General features: G+C 37.2%; 1 protein-coding gene across 2 annotated transcripts in view; it reads left to right on the top strand.

Moving 5' to 3' along the window:
* Positions 1 to 372: 372 nt before the first annotated feature.
* The window catches only part of LOC117307182 (fibulin-1-like), a 35,254-nt gene continuing 21,831 nt past the window's right edge, over positions 373 to 13,795 (top strand). The window contains exons 1-7 of one of the 2 annotated variants that reach the window (XM_033791856.1): positions 373 to 578; positions 1,843 to 1,909; positions 5,898 to 6,163; positions 7,678 to 7,810; positions 9,084 to 9,221; positions 10,729 to 10,857; positions 11,863 to 11,994. In XM_033791856.1, coding sequence (XP_033647747.1) covers positions 1,858 to 1,909; positions 5,898 to 6,163; positions 7,678 to 7,810; positions 9,084 to 9,221; positions 10,729 to 10,857; positions 11,863 to 11,994 — 850 coding nt within the window. In that variant the 5' untranslated portion in view covers positions 373 to 578; positions 1,843 to 1,857. The remainder of the gene's footprint in view (positions 579 to 1,842; positions 1,910 to 5,897; positions 6,164 to 7,677; positions 7,811 to 9,083; positions 9,222 to 10,728; positions 10,858 to 11,862; positions 11,995 to 13,795) is intronic. The other variant, XM_033791857.1, reaches the window with a different exon arrangement.

Here is a 13,795-nt window from a genome sequence, read left to right as displayed (position 1 = left end):
ACAAGCGGAAGAAGGCAACCCTGTACCAATCTTTCAGCATTGCATGGGGTCACATAAATTTACTGCGAACGTTTAATGTAACCGCAACTTCAAGGCCTTGGGCTAAACCATAAGTTGTAGAGGGAGATTAGCTACAAAGTCCAATTTTAATTTGTTATTTATCGAGTCATCTTATGATCAAAAATACACCATTTCGATGAAAGATAAGATTAATGTTCTCCCTCCGAGATTAAACCACCTTGGATTATACATGTATGCGATGCAAGAGCAACAATTTCATTCTGGCTTAAGGACCCGTCCCGCAAACAACGCCCCTGGAATGTTTATTGATCCAAGGACCTCTCATCACAAAAGGCCAGTGGAGTAAAACAAACTCCCTAAACACAAGTGTGTAATCACATGGAGTAATGTAGCGATACCTTTGCTCGACAGTTTTAAGAGCGTAGCTTCCACAGGAAGGACGTATGTGACTGTGCTTTAGGCGGGGTATCTATTCTCCAAGGAACTAGTTAGCAGGTGTTGAGTGCACATTTCAGTCGCACATTTTATTTCTGCCAAGGTCCTGACATCTTTGTTGAGTAAGTAAAGTCGTGTGTGTGTGTGGTTACATTTTATTCCGAGTAGAATTAATCAAACTACTCTTCTGAAGTTCCTTGTTTTTTGTTGTTTAATTTTCACTCAGTCTCTCCTGTCTCTCTTTTGATTTAATACTTCTCAACCAGCCAACTTCCTTGGTTCCAACCATCCAACTTACTCCAAGAACTATGAGGTTTCGTTCCGCTATCGTCTCCATAGTTCTAGGATTAGTTCCAACTGTTCCTTGGTTTTCAATCTATTTCCTTTCCATTGCTACAACAATTATTATGCGAAATCCATACAGCTTAAAACTTTGTTCTAAAGAAAATGCTGAATGTAAACCAAGCCACCACATCAAAGCTGCCCTTTTTCGGCATCTTTTGTAGGTTCCTTTAAAGGCAGTGGACACTATTGGTAATTACTCAAAATACTTATTAGCATAAAACCTTTCTTGGTGACAAGTAATAGGGAGAGGTTGATGGAATAAAACATTGTGAGAAACGGCACCCTCAGCCAGAAGTGCCATAGTTTTCGAGAAAGCAGTAATTTTCCACGAATTTGATTTCGAGACCTCAGATTTAGAACTTGAGGTCTCAAAATCAACCATCTAAATGCACACACCTTCGTGTGACAAGGGTGTTTTTTTCTTTCATTCATATCTCGCAAGTTTGATGACCGATTGAGTTCAAATTTTCACAAGTTGGTTATTTTATGTGTATGTTGAGATACACCAACTATGAAGGCAAGTCTTTGACAGCTACCAATAGTGTCCACTGCCTTTAAAAACAAATTATAGACTTGTTTGATTTTTTGTGTGTACTACTGTGTGTATATAATAATAATAATAATAATAATAATAATAATAAAAAAAAGACATATGTAAAGCGCCTAATGCAAAAGCCTCTAAGCGCATTAAAGAAACAATAAAATAAACAATTAGAGAAAGATACAAGATACAAATAGGCAAATTACAAAAAAGAAGCTTTAAACAAATGAGTTTTCAACAAGGACTTAAAACATTGTAAAGTATTAGCTTGGCGAATATGCACAGGAAGACTATTCGGAAAAGTTTCCGGATGGCGCCACCACTTTTTCATTCGATATTAAATAATATAGTATCTAATTAACCTCAATGAGATATCCCTTTTTGTAAAAATGAGTGAAAAGGTGGTGGCGCCATACGGAAAGTTATCCGACTATTCTATATGGTTTATTCATCATATACTTCTCTGGATTTTTAATTATTTTATTTGGATTTTACTCCAGGAATTAAAAATCATCATGTGGAAAGAAGTTATCTTGATGTTGGCGATATCGATGGCTACAGCTAATGGTGAGTTTTGTAACAAAATTGATAAAATGATGTCAATATGCTGTTGGCACTATTGGTAATTACTCAAAATATTTATTAGCATAAAACCTTACTTGTTTACGAGTAATGGGGAGAGGTTGATAGTTTAAAACGTAGTGAGAAACGGCTCCTTTTGAAGTGAAGTAATTTTCCATGAATTTTACTTTCAAAACCTCGGATTTAGAATTTGACAATGGTGTTTTTTCTTTCATAGTTATCTCGCAACTTTGACGACCAAACAATATTGAGCTTAAATTTTCACAGGGTTGTTGTTTTATGCATATTGTTAAGATACACCAAGTGAGAAGACTGGCCTTTGACGTTATCGCAACAATAGTTAAAACTTTGCTTTATAAATATGCAATACTTAGGTCTAGCGGGTCCTAGCTCTATGCTCTATGGTTGCGATAACGTAACACTCCTCCATTTTGAACAAGCATTCCTTTTTGATTGATCATTCCTTCATGTACAGTGTGGTGCAGTAGGATTTGGGCAAAATTGCATAACTTTCTGTCACTGGTACCAGGCATTAGAGGTGTTGGATGTATAGGTAACAACAACATTTATTGAATTGACTGAACCATTGAACCTCCATTTTGAATGAGTAATTGAAAGATAGGCTAAAAAGCATTCCTTCATGATTCAAACATATCTTGTAGTAGATGCTGTTTGGCTTGAGGCATGATTGCATAACATTCTGTCTCTGGTGGTACCAGGCTGGTTGGTACTGGGTGTTTAATGACTCCCACATGTACCTAATTGGATTTCATTACCACCCCCTGGATGTTGGTATGACACATGGCAAACACCTGTTGTTTAAAGTAACCTCATCTGATACTCCAAAGTAAACATTGCATCAAATTTAAAGAAGTAATGTCTTGGAAATCATGATGGTTTTCATGTTGGAAAGATTGCACTGGACATATTGGTAATTACTCAAAATAAATGTTAGGGTGAGAGCTGTTGATATAAAACCTTGTGAGAAACGGCTCCCTCTAAAGTCAAAGGCAGTTTTAAAACCTTGTGAGAAACGGCTCCCTCTAAAGTCAAAGGCAGTTTCGAGAAAGGGTAATTTCTCACTCAAATGCTAGAAAGACTTCTGTTGGCCTGAGCCATTTTAAGGCATCTGAAAGCACACAAATTTCTTCAACAAGCGTGTTTTTCTTTCATGATTCTCTTGAAACTTGGATGTCCAAAACAGTTTCACAGATTTGTTAATTTATGCATATGTTGGGATACACTAAGTGCGAAGACTGGTCTTTGACAATGATCGAATGTGTGTACAGTGCCTTTAGAGGGGCACATTTTTGCCTTTGAATTTGGTTCTTTGGGCTATACAAAGCATTGTTATATGTAATGAATATGGCTGGAAAGCTTCTAAGGGTAGGATGTATTGATTCACATAAAATATATCCCTTGAATGTTGTTAAATTTCACGACAAAATACTGTCATCTTTTGTAGACAAAATGTTCAACTCAAAATGACCATGACAGACCGCATGTTCGGAATTCCTATGGTTGATTATATTAAGTAAGATATATTTTCAAACTGCGTGCCCTCTCATGGTGTTTTGTGGCTTGCTTCCACTGAAAGTAAAATAAACATTAGTATGAAATCCAACTTAAGTTATTGCTTAGGCCTGTATTTTCCAGTTTTGGTACAAAATACTTCTGGATTGATTCAGTACACATCACTTTTATTATGAAGAACTCAAAACAGAAGTTAAAGGTTGTTACTGTTACCTGTTCTGAGTGTGACTTCGAAAACAAGTTTTAAAGTTGACTGTCAACACAAATTTGGACTGCCATTATATAAAAAAAATGTAGTTTAAAATTTGTTGTTCAACTTCCAGAAGTATTTTTCATCCATTCACAAACAATGATCATAGGCCTACATTTATGAAAGTTAATTGAAAATAAATCTGAGGGAGGTACCAGAATACTGCAGTAGTACACATGATAAACCAATTTACCAGTCAAAGAAAACAACTCTTAACAAATGAGTTACCTCTGTTCTGATATTTTTCAAATAATTAATGAGTGTATTTCACTGGAGACTAAAGCAGGAACTTGATTCTTCGCCAGCTGTGAAATCGGGTCATAAAACCCAAGTTCATTTTTGTTGATGGTTGCTTTTCTCCCTGGACAGAAGGCCCTTCGTGAACTGTGGGGGTTGGAAGTGCCTTGCATACCATACCACAAGTTAATAAAATCATGGTTCAATCAGTGAATTGGACCATGGAGACCAATTACTAGCTGGCCCTATGTTGGGGCATAAGAGAAGGAAAGTTTATCTTTATTATAACCATGGAGGAATAAGATCCTCCATGTTATAACCAACCACAAGCAAACATTATCTGATCTGAAGAATGGGGGCTTTAAAGACACTGGACACGATTGGTAATTGTCAAAGACCAATCTTCTCAATTGGTGTGCTTTCAGATACTTGATTTCAGGACCAAATTCTAACTCTGAGGCCTCAAAATCAAATTTGTGGCAAATTACTTCTTTCTCGAAAACTACATTACTTCAGAGGGAGCCGTTTCCCACAATGTTTTATAATAATGCAACCTCTCCCCATTACTTGTTACCAAGTAAGGTTTTATGCCAATAATTAATTTGGGTAATTACCAATAGCCAATAGTGTCCACTGTCTTTAAGCCACTTGGAGCATATAAATGTTTTGTTTTGTTTTACCCATATACACCAATGTGTGTTAGCACCCCACCCCCAGAGTTCTTTGAAAACAAATAACATGCATATTACTCAGGTGGGATTCAAACCCATAACCTTTGTTTGTTTGTTTGTTTGTTTGTTTGTTTGTTTGTTTGTTTGTTTGTTTGTTTGTTTAGATGATCTTCCCATCAAGGGAACTCGGCAAACTCCCACAAGGGGATATAAACACCAAGCTGGCAACAACCAATCTCTCTTACAAACATTGGTTTAACGTCTATGATTATGAGTTGCACAAATCAAGAAATTGGGATTCAGTAACTAGACGACAATAATTATTCTTGTCATTGTGAAATCAGCGGTTAGCTGCGGGATTTGAACCCACAACCTTGTAATTGCAAGTCCTACAGTCTAACCACTTGACCACAATTCAAGAGCAGTGTCATATCATGGAGGAAGAAGAAATACCAACTTGACCACTGAGATTGCTCAGTAGTTAGTAGCCTGAACGTCTGACGTCATTCTTTGAGGCTTGCGAATAACGCCAGAGACGGGCTTCAAAAAATTGCAAAACTGGCGTGTAGTTTGACCTCTGACCTCGGTCATTTCACATATAGATACGCAGTCAAATTCCATTGCGGACTTGAGAGCAGTGACTATTTGGGCATCTATGTCACTGCACATGTCCATGATACCATTGTATCCAATGGAATCACTGGATCTAGCGGCAGCGACCTGTCTTTTATCCTTGCGGATAAAGACAGGGGCCCAGTCTAGGTAGTTAGAGGCAGTTTGAATCCTAAATGTGTTTGTTGCGGGTACTACTGCAACGATTTTAAATTTGCATGGGGGTTTAGAGCAGTCAATTAAGCGCTTTTTTGCACTACCTAAAAGTGAAGAAGTTTTTTAAGACATAATAGTTTACAGATTTTCATGTGGAGATGACAAGTGCTCGACTAAATGTAGATAACTGCAAAAATTGAGTAAATCTGAAGACCCTAATATTAGCCCTATCTTCATGATTGACTATTATGCTTAAGAAATAGAATTGCTTCAATTTGTTTCATTCTTTTTTTTTACAGGTAAGTAGGAAAGAATGCTTAATAAATGTGCATCACTGGGGTTTGAGTGTTGGTTGTTGTTTGGTTTTTAAATCCAAAGTCTTGTTTAACTTCTTTTTGACTCAACCTGTATAAAAATTATTAAAAAGAAGGCAAATATAGTTTTATCCAAATCCTACTTAATATAGTTTTAGTTTAAAGTTTTAATAACTCTTCATTTCCTTGTTGTTTGCTAGCTATACTGATGCATCAGTACATCACTCGATGCTGTGATGAAGGGGCAGCCTACCTTAATGATAGCAACAATAACTGCTCCGGTGTTGCAGCAGGCTCAAGTGATACTATGAGTAGACTGCAAGATGAGGCAGATCGTAAAGATTGCCGCACCTCGATGCAATCCTGCTGCCAGAAGAGAATTTGCAGTGATGGGATTCAGCACAGGAGCAACGTAGGAAGCTGCGATCGCATGAAAGAAAACACATGCTCTGGTTCTCCTAAAAAGGTACATTTTCTTTTCTTTTCTGAAAAATTTGTGAAGATGTTTGGCGTGTTAAAAGTCGCTACTTCTTTGGCTTAATCAGAGGGCCCATTTTCATAATGCCAGTAAAGCCGAATTCAAACTCTGGTGTTTCTAATCAGCAGAGTGTGGGTTCAAATCCCCAGCCGTGACACTTGTGTCCTTAAGCAAGACACTTAACCATTGCTACGTCCTTCGGATGGGACGTAAAGCCGTTGGTCCCATGTGTTGTGTAATGCATGTAAAAGAACCCAGTGCACGTTTCAAAAAGAGAAGGGGTTCGCCCCAGTGTTTCTGGCTGTGGCTGCTGTATGCGTCGTAGCACCTTGTAAACCCTTTAGGTGCTAAATAATTGGGTCTCCAAATTCGTCACTGCAGTAACCTATCTTTCTGAAAGTTTGTATACTCAGCGCCTTGAGTACCTTGTTTGGTAGAAACGTGTGCTATATAAGACTTTGATATTATTATTATTGTAAAGAACAAAAACTTGCCGAGCACAACAAACTTTTGCTTGGCAAAAATAGGTTACCAGCCAGAGTACCATAGAGAATATCACTGGAACTGGTATCCCAGTCATTTCTTGCTCCAACACAGATATTTGCTAAGCAGTATTTTTTGCTTAACAGTTTTATGAAATTGGGCCTGCCGGGTCAACATGCGTTGAATCATACAGGGAGAGGTGAAGCACTTTATGTAATCTACCATATACATAAGCTGACTAACCTGTAGAAGTTTGAGATCGATAGACCATCTGGGTCATGAGAAAGTAGTGGGAAAAAATATTACACATTTTGCATGATATTGATAAATAAAAACTTAACAAAGCGCTCACTGAGCGATAAACTCCAAACGGGAAATTAGCTTCATTAATTTCAAACAGAAATGTTTCAAGGGATTTTTCTACTATCAGTATCATTAGACTGTGTGAATTGCATACAAATCTGTTATCTTAAACCATTTTTTTCTTCTTACCAATTCTGTAATGTTCCTTTTACGGGGTTTAAATTGATCCAGCGTTTGTGCGTCTTTGAATTACAGGCAGTGGACACTATTGGTAATTACTCAAAATAATTATTAGCATAAAACCTTACTTGGTAATGAGTAATGGGGGAGTTGTTGATAGTTTAAAAAAACATTGTGAGAAATGGCTCCCTCTGAAGTAACGTAGTTTTTCGAGAAAGAAATTATTTTCCACGAGTTTGATTTCAAGACCTGAGAATTAGATTTTGAGGTCTCAAAAGCATCTGAAAGCACGTAACTTTCTGACAAAGTTTTTCTCTCAATATTATCTTGCAACTTCGACGACCAATTAAGCTCAAATTTTCACAGGTTGGTTTTTTATGAATATGTTGAGATATACCAAGTGAGAAGACTGGTCTTTGACAATCAATAGTGTCCAGGTCTTTATGCCATTGGCTGCTATTTGAAAACCTGAACAATAGAACACTGTGAAATCCACCTGTCTTGACTTTGGATTGGTTGTTTACATTACCTTGCAGACGTGCTGTGATTGTTGTGCGCTTGGTATAAGAGCGCACACAGAGGATGCCCCATGTGATGGACTCGGCCTGGGCGTGGAGTGTGATTATGCCTTCCGTGAATGTTGCCTTAGAGCTGGTGAAGTCAATGAAAGTGAGTCACTTTAGCCCTATATTCACAAGACAGAACTTAACAGTGGTCCCTTGCTTGATTTTAGCACAGTTTTAAAATGTTGTTTGACAAGATTTTACAAGAGATCTTGGACAGTACATGAATTGTCACCTTTCACGTACATTTTGTTAAAAAAAATTAACCATGCTAAAACTTAGCAAGGGACCCTTGTTAAATGCCTCTTGTTTGAAAGGGAACATACATGTAGAAGTGATAATTTGTCAGGGGTCGATTTGACAAAGATAGTCCAAACTTGGTAGTAGGACGTTCTGCAGGGGTTATTAAAAACTTAAGGCTATTCCTAGGTAAGGAGGAGGAACTCGTCCTATCTTGAGATAAGACTTGTCTTACTGCTTTGTGAAATTCAACACAGGTTTATTTACAACCTGTGAGGAGAGGAGGCAGGTAAAACACCCCTTTCACATCTAACGAATTTCCCCATGAAATACCTGAGAAAATTTGATTGACCGTTTCACCTTTTAACTCGTAATCCTTGCAAACTCCAGGGAAATGACCCTTTCTCAGAAGGAATTGCGCTTCAGCTTTATGTTAAATAGCTTATAGGGCTCGTAAAATGGGTATTGGTTTTACTTGCTCGCCCCCACAGAAAGTTTTAGTAGCCAAGATAGTAATCAAATATTGCCATAAATGTTTCTTTCTGATGTTATCACAACCAGTTTAATGGTCAAATGAAGTTTACATTCACACAGGCATAAATAGGTTAACGTAGCTTCTGAAAAGAAATAAATCTGAGAATTTTAAACAAGATGGTTGAGTGACTTTTCAGCAGCCCACAGGGCAAGTTGAAAAGTTGTGTTTATGCTAGCCCATAGCAGTTTGATTAGTGTTCAGGATGAGCCCTGCCCTGGGAATAACCATATCCTTTTTATGTTCAGTTAACTATGCCAATTGGGAATTACAACTTAAAGTCATTTTTGGTAAGATACATGTGCCTATACTTTTATGGGAATTAACTGTTTACTTCTCATAAAATGAAATGTTGTTGGGTTGTTATCTTGTTAAAGGCCAAGTCACACTGCAACGATAACAAAAACGATAACGATAACGACGCAAAGAGAACCCATTCTATTGGTTGAAATGAATTGCTCCACGCAGAATACACCCATGCTTATTCAACCAATCGAGGGTGTTCATTTTTAACGTTCTTGTTTTCGTTCTCGTTATTGAGGCCTGTGTGACCGGGCCTTAAGTCTACATTCTTTATGCTAACATCCCTGCGATATTTGTTCCTCAGGGAATGAATGCAACATTGCCAAGGCCAATGGATTGACCTTGTGTACCAGTAAATGTGTCAATCTGATTGGCTCATATGTTTGCGAGTGTCCGGTTGGATATATCTTGTCTACCTCCGACAACATGACCTGTATCAGAGGTAATGTAAGACTTTTAAGACCCTTTTCCTGCGTTACAGTTATTAACGTGTCCCCACATCTCCTCCCTTCCTCTAAGTAAAAAAGTAACAACATTTGTGTATATTTTTTATAAATTATGTATTCATTTGCCACCTATAAAACTCAATCTTAAGCCCGGTTCATACTAGAAACATGGTACAAATTTTGACATCACAGAGCTGTTTTCGCAGGGAATGTTTCGCACAAGTGAGCTGATACAAAAACAATTTTGCGAATTTGTGATGTCAACATTTGTGAGCGCATCCACAGAAAGTATGAATCGGGCTTAAGGCTGATTTCATGGCATTAGTCATTTCATTTTGCCCATATTTCATTCTCAAAACCATCTCAGCTTTTAAAGCAGGGCTCAGCTTAAAATTACTGGAAATATCTTACAAGACCAGTTAATCCAATTAAGGGGGAGAAAACCCAAAGTTCAAAGTAAAAAGGGAAGATCGGTCTCATTTGTTTTATGGATCAGTACAGTATACTTTCAACTATTTTATAAAAAACTCAACGGAGTTAACAGATATTAATCAGACTCAAAAAAGTCCACAATGGAATAATTCTGTCCAGTTGTGAGTTTACTCACCCGATGCAACAGTCATCAGCCTCAGGCCTGTGGTCCAGTTATACATTTGAGCCCTTGAGAGTGTGGTGCTTAAGCTTTAAAATAACACAAAAACTAAATTAATCACGAGAAAAAGTTCCTTTTGGGCCCAATTTCCTAAAGCTGCGTAAGCACAAATTAATTAGCATGTAAGCACAGAATTAAGTAAGCAGCAAAAATACTTTATCAGTTATAACATCTCTGACTGTTTCCTGCTGAATTTGTTTTGCATATTTTTTTCTGATTATTAAATTGGGCCAGAAAGCAGGACTAATTTGTGGCTCAGTGGGAAAATTTACCCAAGAAGAAATAACTGCAAATTTTGCTTTTCAGACAAACACTAACAGCATTTCCTTTTTTTTTTTCTCAAGCTTTTATTGCTTCCCCTTTAAAAAATGGCTTGCAAATAAATTTAACAGCAGTGGCACATTTATTTGTTTACGAGCAATTGAGAGCTGTTGATAGTATATATCATTGTGAGAAACGGCTCCCTCCAACGTAACGTAGTTTTCAAGAATGATGTAATTTTCCAAGAATTTGATTTGGAGACCTCAGAATTAGATTTTGAGGTCCTGGAATCAATCATCTGAAAGCACATAACTTCGTGTGACAAGGGTGTTTTTTATTTCAATTGTAACTCACAACTTCGACGACCAATGAGTTCAAATTTTAACAGGTTTTTTATGTTGTGCAAATGTTGAAAGATACACCAAGTGACAAGACTGTTCTTAGACAAATTACCAAACGTGTCCAGTGCCATTAAACAATTCAAAGAGTGCCAAGAACGAATGCATACATTTTCCTTTATGTTTTGCTTTAGCTGCACATTATCAGATTGTGCCCCCTGCAGTGTTTGTTTTTTTTTCCACCCATCACAGAGAGGCAAGATTTAACCAGCATTTGCGATGACTCTTTTTGTCAACATAATTGCCAGCCCTACGGAAACTCCTATGTGTGCTCATGTTACGAAGGATATCAGCTTCAACGTGATGGCTTCAGTTGCCGTGGTAACCAGGATGCTAATTTTATCAATATTAATACAAAATAATCAGCCAAAAAAAAGAGAGAGAGCTTTACTAACAAACTAATGAACAAATGCTTGAAGGCTATTTTGCTCATTTGCTTTTTATTAAAAAGGATACCCAAATAGTGTGCTATCATTTACATATTTCTTTATTACAGGGACCAACGCAGGTTTGATGAAAAATGACTTTCAATAAAACATCTTGATGAGTCCGCAGCACCATGAAGGAAACAATGTTTCTTTTTCTACTGAGTTTGCTCTTTACAATATAATGTTGTTTTCAGGTGTTTTGGTTCACTAGAAACACTTGATGTTTTTAGGGAATTTTTTGTCTCTTTTCAAGACAATAATATTGACACTTTTGATAACAAACAACATTCAAACAGAGATACCCCTGTTTTGATGAAATTGTCTTTTGAATAAAATATTTGTACTAAACTTACAACAAACAAAGATTCAAAGTACTCAATATCAGTTAGGTTTTATTTGTTGTATAAACTGTTGTATATTTGTTTGGTTGTTAAAGAAATGTTTACTTTGTCCACCTATCTGAAAATTAATGACACTAATCTCTGATCAGACTTTAAAGGGTCTATGTAACTTTTGTAGGACAAAAAACACAATGTCCACAGATTTTACACTAAACTTACACAGTTTGAAGATAATGATAGTATAAAGCTTCCCTGAAAATATTACGTGCTGAGGTGCTGTAGTTTTTGGGAAATGAGTAAAACAATGTCATGAAAATAATTTTCGTCTCATGAGACGAAAATTATTTTAATCATTTACAAACGTATTTTCATGACATTGTTTTACTCATTTCTCAAAAACTACAGCACCTCAGTAGGTAATATTTGAAGGGAAGCTTTCCCCTATCATTATCTTCAAACCCTGTAAGTTTAATGTAAATCTGTGGACATTTTGAAAAGTTACCCAAATCCTTTCTTGTCCCCTTACGCCCTCCTCCTGTTTTGCTTGACTCCCCCAGCACCAACGTCTCCATCCGTGGCCTGTATGTTTGCAGACTGTGAGTACGGTTGCCGACCCGTTGGAATTAATTCTCATGAATGCTATTGCGATCAAGGGTACGATCTGGATTCGGATAGATCTACATGCATCGGTAAGTCACTCAATGTATTTGGCAGAAGTAACTTATAAGCAAAGTTGTTAACACCTCCTTTGTTTTTTTGTGTTTTTTTGTAGCTGCCCAAAAGCCATTTTGAGATAATTATGGTGAACACATTCAAATAACAATATTGAATCTGGCTTAAAGGGAAGGTACACGTTTGGTAATTACTCAAAACAAATATTAACTTAAAAACTGACTTGGTATTAAGCAAGCAAAATAGGGTGAGAAACGGCTCCCTCTGAAGTAGCATAGATTTTGAGAAAAGGTAATTTCTCAGTAAAGTCTTTTATTCCTATCTGAAAGCACACAAATTTGTCCACGAGTGTGTTTTTTCTCTCATCATTTTCTTGCAACTTCAGTGACCAATTTAGCTCAAATTTTCACAGACTTGTTATTTTATGCTTATGTTGGGAAACACCAAGTGAGAACACTGTCTTTGACAATTACCAAACGTGTACCTTTCTTTAAACTTGTCTGTAGACACCCAAACCAAACAGGGCACTCCTATAGTGTCCACTATACGTCAAAAAGCCTGGTTCATACTTCATGCGCATGAGATATAAATTTTGACGTCACATGACATTTTTTCGCAGGAAAATATTTTGCAGGAGTTGAGCACATTTCAGCTGTTGTGAATTATTCGCATTGCATTTTGCAAGTTTGAACTGGGCTTTATAAATCACATTGGGTAACCCTTGTGAATATTCTTGCCCAGTTAGCTTTGGGATTCAAACCCATTCCCATCACCTGTTTGGGAATGTTCAAGTCAAAAAGAAACCTTTTGTTCTAGCCGTTGAATTAATCAGACATGATACTCTTCCTACTTCAGTCTGATTTATTAAAAACAATCTGAAAATTGTGATAAAATAGCCTGAAAATTCTTTTGGAGCCTATATATGTGTACAAGTAGGTCAGTCCTAATTCAATCAAACGTTTCATACCCTCACCTTCGCTTCAGGCATGGTCATGGTTTTGACATCACCTTGGGCCTAAAATTTTAACCGTGCCCCTCATAGCAGTCAATATTTCTATAATATGGACAAGTGAAAAAGCTGGGGGACTAGTGGAATAACTGCTGGCTGATTAAAGGAACATTTGCCTTAGATCGGTCGAGTTTGTCTTTGAAAAGCGTTTGTAACCATTTGTTATAAAATGCATTTAGAAAGATGTTTTAAAAATAGAATACAATGATCCACACACATTTGCCTCAAAATTGCGTGGTTTTCCTTTTACTTTAGCGAACTAACACGGTCGGCCATTTATGGGAGTCCAAAATTTTACTCCAATAAATGACCAACCGTGTTTGTCGACGAGGTAAAAGGAAAACCATGCAATATAGAGTGATACTTGTGTGGATTATTATATTCTACTTTTTAAATATCTTTCTAATCATATGCATTATTTAACAAACAGTTACATACCCTTTTCAAAGACCAACTCGACCAATCCAAGGCACTGTGTTCCTTTAGTGAAAAAGTTTAAGGTGCAACCCATTCGTGCAGAAGAGAACTGAGCTGGCTCTGTCGTATGGTTCAAGATTAGGACTCCTACAAACGTTGTACCTTGGTCTGAACGAAGTTGACGAATGGGGCCTCTACGACTCTGGAACCTACTTAGGGCATTGATGAAGGCACTAGCTGTCAAGGAGTTGACCGTCTCGAGATGTACACTGCGTGATGCCATACATGTAAAGAGAACTCCCCATCGCTTGACTTCACTCCTTTTCTCCTTGATATAGAAAGGTCCAAAGTAGTCAACTGCACAATAGGAAAAGGGGGGAGCAGGATTCAGC

Source organism: Asterias rubens, chromosome 2, assembly GCF_902459465.1.
Source record: "Asterias rubens chromosome 2, eAstRub1.3, whole genome shotgun sequence".
Classification (NCBI taxonomy): Eukaryota; Metazoa; Echinodermata; class Asteroidea; order Forcipulatida; family Asteriidae; genus Asterias; species Asterias rubens.
This window is presented reverse-complemented; position numbering and strand designations above follow the sequence as displayed.